The sequence below is a fragment of the Megachile rotundata genome, chromosome 15, assembly GCF_050947335.1.
Source record: "Megachile rotundata isolate GNS110a chromosome 15, iyMegRotu1, whole genome shotgun sequence".
NCBI classification, from domain to species: domain Eukaryota; kingdom Metazoa; phylum Arthropoda; class Insecta; order Hymenoptera; family Megachilidae; genus Megachile; species Megachile rotundata.
The window spans coordinates 2,631,091-2,639,052 of record NC_134997.1 but is presented as its reverse complement, the minus strand read 5'-3'; the positions used below and the strand labels follow the sequence as shown (position 1 = coordinate 2,639,052).

The 7,962-nt window shown below is 44.2% G+C and overlaps 1 protein-coding gene across 1 annotated transcript; it reads left to right on the top strand.

Moving 5' to 3' along the window:
* Nucleotides 1–1,652: 1,652 nt before the first annotated feature.
* On the top strand, nucleotides 1,653–4,556 carry LOC143265913 (uncharacterized). Its single transcript, XM_076540573.1, has one exon. The coding sequence runs from the start codon at nucleotides 1,653–1,655 to the stop codon at nucleotides 4,554–4,556; it is 2,904 nt and encodes a 967-aa protein (XP_076396688.1).
* Nucleotides 4,557–7,962: the final 3,406 nt, after the last annotated feature.

The window sequence follows — 7,962 nt, the reverse complement described above, 5'->3', positions numbered from 1 at the left end:
ACGTTGCCGGTTATAGGTCGGAACGGCTGCCGATACCACACGCCGTCCTCCCCTGGCAGGAGACCGTGAGCCCAAGGACACTCTGCCGATAACACACGGGTGTCTTCTTGGCAGTCGGGATGTCCCCGTTTCGTAGCGTTGCCACGACGACAGGACCGGGAGATACAGGGGATACCGGCGGACTGTAGGCTGCGGATAACACACTCCGTACGTCCACCCCCTGTCGGAGGAATCAGGGTTACAACCAAAAATCGTCGGAGAGCTATGTTCGGCGTCGGTTTGCTCGCTCGGATCGGTGTGCTCGCTAAGACGGTACCGGACGCTCTCCGGTAGTTCGGTATCTCGCACCGACTTATATACGCGATTGGTAACCGGTTATGCCGCGAGAAACCGCGACTCGCGGTTCTCGCCATCTATCGGCGGCGCGAGTAGTTCGCGCCTCAGTTATCGCGTTACATATTAGTAACAATAGTTTTTCGCTAGTAACTCAAAAACTAAAAGCTTCCTCTTAATTGCGGATAAGGAAAAAGTTGTTCAGAATCGTGCCTCTGATAACATATTAAAACGACATTAAAATCGTCCAAAGTTGATTTCAAAAATTTTCAACAATTTTTCACTAATATCTCGAAAACTAAAGCTTTCCGCGAAATTTGTATATGAACAAAATTGTTCAGAATCATGTCCGTGATAAGATATTAAAAGCGCATTAAAATCGAGAAAAGTTTATTTCAAAAGTTGCCGGTTTTTTTGCAATAACAATACTTTGCAATTAAAAAATGAAAAATTTTTTGATAATGGTACCAATGGGGAGTCAGAACCTACCAGATGCAAAAGGTTTCGTCCCGATCGGTCCATCCAGCTAGGCGCAATCGGCGGGCACACATAGGAAAAAAAAAAAAAAAAAAAAAATATACTGATCGAATTGAGTAACCTCCTCCTTTTTCGAAGTCGGTTAAATAATAGCAGATCCTGCGCAACAAATTTTCTAACAAATCAAATTGATGCATTTTTAGAGCGATACGGAGACTGTACCAAGCAATGGGAATAATAAACCAACGTCAACGTGAACTCATCTTGCTGTATAGGTCGCGTGTCAGAGCGGTAAAGCTTAGTTAGCGTTTTGGTACAGTGCATTGTAATTGCCCTTTCTTGTCTTTCCCGTGCATAGCGCGGGGCGTTCCACTAATATTAATAACAATAGTTTTTTCGCTAATATCACGAAAACTAGAGTTCTCGAAAAACTCGTTCAGAATCATGCCACTAATAACGTATTAGAAGGACATTAAAATCGTTCGAAGTTAGTTTCAAAAGTTAACAACAATTTTCGCTAATATCTCGTTAAATAACTGTGTAAACGTGTCAAATGAGTATTCTTTATTTCATCAACTTTTCATGAGTTTTGTCCTAAACCCGCCTGTGCTCCGTCTCCTTGTTAGGAGAGAACTAGCGATCCACTGACCACTCGGCCAACTTGAGACAATTCGTTGGATACCGTGGTCAAGAAACATTGGTCCTTCGAGCCGGATCGGAGCAAAAATCAGTGCGAAAAATTCAAAACTGCAACCAGTAGTTACCGTTAGAAACGATTTCGACCTCGAGGCCAACCGTTGGGGACGACTTGTGATAAACAAACTCTGTCGTGTGTGTTCAAAATGAGTGAAATAGAAAGTCTCATAAGTCAACAACAAGACGCGATGTATTTCGTCCTTCGCGCACTGGACAATTTTAAAAAGATTGGCAAGGCCAACTACACAATTGCAACGGTGCGCAACCGTATTGCCAAACTGGAGGACGCGTTCAAGGAAACACAAAGCCTTCATCGCCAAATCGTGGCGATTGCCACCCCCGATCATCACAAGAAATACGACTATTTCTTGTCGCGTCAGTTTATGCTGACCCACGAGGCATATCTATCCACCTCCGATTTTATGGCGGAAGTCCTTAACAATCTCGAGGAGAAATTAAGGCAGGAGCGTCCCGCTGGAAAGGCAGAACCGGACCAGAACACCCAACAGCAGGCAGCATCCGTGGACCGTTTACCGCAGCTGCATCTTCCTACGTTCTCCGGGGCCCTCGACGAATGGGAAAGTTTCCGCGACCGCTTTCAAGCCATGATCGTGGGTATCAAGACGATCTCAGAAGTATCCAAATTACAATATTTGTTTTCTTGCGTCAATAACGAACCGCTCGATATCATTCGTAATCTCGCTGTAACCGATACTAACTTTCAAATCGCATGGAATCTTCTTGTTCGCCGTTACGAAAATAAACGTCGGCTCATAACGGTGCATGTCCAAGCGTTGTTAAAATTACCGAGTACTAACGTCGAGTCAAAATCCGCGCTAAATGAAATCCGGGACCGTTCGAATATGGCCATTCAAGCGTTAAAAAAGTTAGGCTGCGCCGTTGACCAGTGGAACGAGATCTTAGTTTGCTTGATAGTCAATTGCCTCGACCGAAATTCCCGTCGTGCTTGGGAACTGCAATTAGGAACATCTACTGAATTTCCCCGTTTCGCTGATCTAGATACATTTCTTGAAACGCGAATTCGATCTCTTGAAGCGATTCTCGTTCCGAAACCCGGGTCCTCAACCGGGAAGATGGCTGTTAAACAAACACCAGCACAACATTATCCATCGCATACGACAAATTCTAATAGTCCGAATTGCCCATTGTGTCGCACGAATCACGACCTTAACCAATGTCCGGTCTTTCGCGAAAAAACGGTATCCCAGCGCATTGACTACGTTAAAAAGGGAAAGCGTTGTATCAACTGCCTTAGTACTCAACATCAGCAGAGAGATTGTAAGAGTATTTATTCGTGTCAGAAATGTCGCAAGCGACATCATACATTGTTACATTTTAATAACGCGAACGTCGCTTCAAATCCCCTCGCGAACGATGCTTCAACCGTCTCCGCAAACAATAACGAAACGAATACGTCAACAAATGTACCGTCGTTGTCCGTTACGCGAACCACAACAGTACCTTCACGTGTCCTATTAGCCACCGCGAGAGTCAACATACACTCTTCTAACGGTCGAACTCAACGAATTCGGGTTCTCCTTGATCAGGGATCTGTCGCGTCCTTGATCACCGAAAATTTAGCCCAACGTCTAAAAACGCCGCGCGATCGCGTTTCTATTTCCATTACCAGCGTAGGTGATAACGAAACCACGTGTAAAACGTCCACGATGGTCCGGCTAACACCATGTAAACGAGCAGGACCAGCATATTCCACGACCGCGTTAATAGTAAACAAGTTATCGACTTATTTACCGCCTCCAATTAACGGTAATTTCAAACTCGCACATTTAACCGGTCTTGATCTCGCGGATGACATTCCCTTCTCTTCAGATCCCGTTGAAATGATCATCGGTGCTGATCTTTACGGACTGATGTTAATTGATGGCGTTCGAAGAGGCGCTCCCAACGAACCAGTTGCGCAAAATACAGTCTTAGGCTGGATCCTTTCCGGTCCTCTTCCTGCGAACAGTGAAAATCCTTCCTCTCGTTTGTCCATGCATCACTGTACGCCTATCGAGTCATTGGATAGTGCATTCCGTCAGTTTTGGGAGCTTGAACAGATTCCGATGTCTTCACGGTTAACTCCTGCGGAAAAGGAATGTGAAAAACATTTTGAACGGACACACACACGTACCGAAGAAGGACGGTACTGTGTTAGGTTACCTTTCGTACAGAGACCTCCAATCGAGATCGGCGCATCTCTTCCTACTGCAAAACTCTTGTGGTACCGACAAGAAAAACGATTGCAAGCTAATCCTGAGTTAGCTCACGAATATGCAAAATTTATGCGCGAATATGAAACTATGAATCATATGGTCGAAGTTCCTGAACCTAGCTCTGTGTCCCATCAAATTGTTTATATTCCGCATCACGCTGTAATTAAGGAATCCAGCGTTACTACACGCCTTCGCGTCGTGTTTAACGCATCCAGCAAAACCTCTAATGGTACGTCTCTCAATGACCACTTGTTTACCGGTCAAGAACTACAGTTAGATTTGCCCGCAGTCATATTACATTGGCGATTACATCGCTACGTTTTCCTCGCGGACATTGAAAAAATGTACCGCCAAATCCTTGTTGACGAACGCGACATTGATTACCAACGCATAGTTAGGCGTGCATCTCCGCAAGAACCTCTCCGTCACTTTAGTCTTCGCACGGTTACGTATGGGACTGCTCCCGCTCCTTACCTCGCTCTTCGCGTACTTCGCCAGCTTGCAGAGGATGACGGAAATCATTATCCATTGGCAATGCCTGTCTTACAGAATCAAATTTATGTTGACGACTGTGTTTTTGGTGCAGACGATGTCGACCTCGCTCGACAAACTCGAGATCAATTGATTTCGCTCCTGAATCGTGCAGGATTCACCCTTCGCAAATGGGCAAGTAACGCTCCTACACTATTATCCGACCTTAATCCAAATGACCTCAGCGTCACCAGCAATAAACCATTGCAACCGAATAAACCTCTGCAACCTGAATTAAAAGTACTAGGAGTATCGTGGAATCCTAACGTCGACTCTTTCTAACTCAATATCATTATTGAAGAAACCGTGCCAACACGAAGCGCACCATTTTATCCACCATAGCAAAATTTTTTGATCCATTGGGTTGGGTCACTCCTGTGGTTATTAAAGCGAAGATTTTCATGCAACGTTTGTGGCATCTTAAGTGTGACTGGGACGTAAACATTCCAACTGCGATTCTTGATGAATGGACTTCGTATTATAAACAACTCCCGTGTTTACGTCAACTTTCACTACCACGATGGGTAAATTACGGGTCGTACGTGAAGTCATGCGAAGTACATGGTTTCGCAGATGCCTCATCTTCTGCTTATGCTGCCGTTGTTTATTGAAAAATTACAACATTATCCAGAGACGTCACAATATCGCTTTTAACTGCAAAATCTAAAGTTGCACCGCTCAAATCTATAAGTATTCCTCGACTTGAATTATGTGCTGCTGTGTTATTATCTCGTCTTCTTATATTTGTCAAATCGACGCTCGCCCTTCAATCGGTGACTAGCTATTGTTGGACAGACTCTACAATAGTCTTAGCCTGGGTATCTCAACACCCATCCCGTTGGAAAACATTCGTTGCTAATAGAGTTGCCGAGATCCAAACCAATATACCGAATGTAACATGGCACCACGTGCCTACCGATGACAACCCAGCGGATTGTGCATCTCGAGGATTAAATTGCGATCAATTAGGTTCCCAGTCTATTTAGTGGACTGGTCCATTGTGGCTTAGACTTTCGTCGGCTGACTGGCCGCAGGTTACGTCCGTGATCGCGTCCACCTCGCTGGAAGAGCGTTCTCTCCCTGTAAATATGGCAACCCCCGTACCAACCTGGGATCTTGCCAACCGATATTCTAATTGGACAAAGTTACTACGAGTCACCGCATATATTCTTAGATTTATCAACAGATTAAGGCGGCTGTCCTCTCTCCCAAAGCTGACGATTACCTCCTGTGATTCCATTCATGATAAAGGTGATAGTGGTGTGTTAAATCCAAGCGAAATACAACAAGCCCGTTTATTTTGGTTGAAATACATTCAGCGTAGCCTATTCTTGAATGAATTGCAATGTTTACAAAACATCCAGTCGCTTCCTCGAAACAGCGCACTTGTATCGCTGAATGTATATATTGACGCGGACGGATTAATTTGTGTTGGGGGACGATTAAATAAATCGAAATTACCTGAAGACTCCAAAAATCCAATAATTCTTGGTTCTCATCCGCTTGTCAAGCTCCTTATCCATTTTACACATCTTCGCACACTTCATGGCGGATCCCAGCTCACGCTTGCTGTCCTACGTCAACAGTTTTGGCTCCTCCGCGCTCGCCAACTTATCCGTTCTGTACTGTACCGATGCGTAGTTTGTGCTCATGAACGCGCAAGTACCGCTACCGAACTAATGGGGAATCTTCCTTTTCCGCGAGTAAACAAAGTCGAACGCGCATTCCTTCATTGTGGCGTGGATTACGCTGGTCCTGTCCTCGTCCGTTTAGCCTCCGGACGCGGACACAAATCGAGAAAGGCATATATTGCATTGTTTATATGCCTAACCACCCGCGCGATTCATCTAGAATTAGTTAGCGATTATTCAACAGCAGCATTCCTAGCTGCATTCGAGCGTTTTTATTCCCGTCGAGGTATACCAACCATTGTATATTCCGACAATGGTACAAATTTCCAAGGAGCTGAAAAGGAACTGAACCAAATGTTTAAAGCCGCGACACGTAATCCAGATTTCCGTAATAGATGGTCAGTGAGCATATCACCTGGAATTTTATTCCTCCCTCGGCTCCTCACTTCGGAGGGCTGTGGAAAGCTGGAGTTCGAAGCGTGAAATACCATCTCAAACGTGTTATAGGTGCACATACACTAACCTTCGAAGAATTTACAACACTGCTTTGCCAAGTCGAAGCATGCTTAAATTCACGTCCGATCGCTCCGGTATCCGATAATTATGATGATTATACTTCACTAACACCTGGTCACTTCCTCATCGGCTCCGCTCTGAATGCCATACCATCACCGACGTTATTAGATGTCCGCGAAACACGATTGTCACGATGGCAATTAATAAAACAAATGAACGAGAGCTTTTGGCAAGCTTGGTCTACGGATTATTTACACACGTTACAACAGCGACCGAAATGGCGTACTAGAACCGACCTTGCGAAACCTGGGCGTATCGTTTTAATTCGAAACCCTCTCGCGCCTCCCGGCAAATGGGAACTCGGACGAATAACGCACTGCCATCCCGGATCCGACGGGATCACTCGCGTCATTACCGTGAAGACAGCACAAAGTGAATATCGGCGATCTATTACGAAACTCTGTTTTCTACCCGTCGACATCAATACCCATGAGAAATCGACAGTGTGCTAATCCTCTTGTAAATACCATAATATTGTAACCATGCGTTTGGCGGGCGGCGTCTTAGATTTAAGTCTGTATATATTGTAGATTATAAGATTGTAAATATTTCGTATGGCGGGCGGCATCCTTATTTACGTTAACGATAGTCTTGTATGTTTTCTTGTTCTCTTTTTGCTGTAAGATGATTGGTCGGATCCATAAGATCCGAGGCGGGCGGTATGTTCCGAAATAAGAATAATAAGCCTAGGCACGTCTAAGCCTTGTTACATCGCTGCGTACACGCGTTAATCCCTCGCGCACGGGATTAGTCCTACCGCCACGCCATCGACCGGATAAAGGTTCAATTTTGATTACCGTTTAACTTTAAAATATTATTATCCGTGTGAACTTTGCAGAGTCACAACGTTAGCCGTGTTTCCTCCCGATTTTTCAACCAACTTTTGTTATCCGAATTGATTATTATCGTTATCGTCGTCCAGTGTCTGTCGTGAGTGCCATTTATTAAATAACTGTGTAAACGTGTCAACTGAGTATTCTTTATTTCATCAACTTTTCGTGAGTTTTGTCCTAAACCCGCCTGTGCTCCGTCTCCTTGTTAGGAGAGAACTAGCGATCCACTGACCACTCGGCCAACTTGAGACAATTCGTTGGATACCGTGGTCAAGAAACAGCCTTCGAAAACAGAAGAGTTTGCATTTTGAATTTTTTGTCTGGGCTTAATAGTTCCCGAGATATTTGGGAAAATAAATTTTTCAATTCCAACTTTAAGGGTTATTTTCACCACTTTAAAGTGAATATTCGCCGATAAAAAAATAAGAGTAAAACATTTTTCCGAGTTCTATAACATATACAAATTTCATCAAGATCGGCGTGTATCATTTGGGTGATGTCCCTTGTTAGATAGAATTCAGTATATCAGTACAAAGGAATTAAATACGTCTATGAGTCTATATGAATGATGTTGTTGAATTGTACTCCGAGTGTGCGTGAAATAAACTTAAGTATTTTGAACAAACTTAAATTTGAGTAGTATTTCGT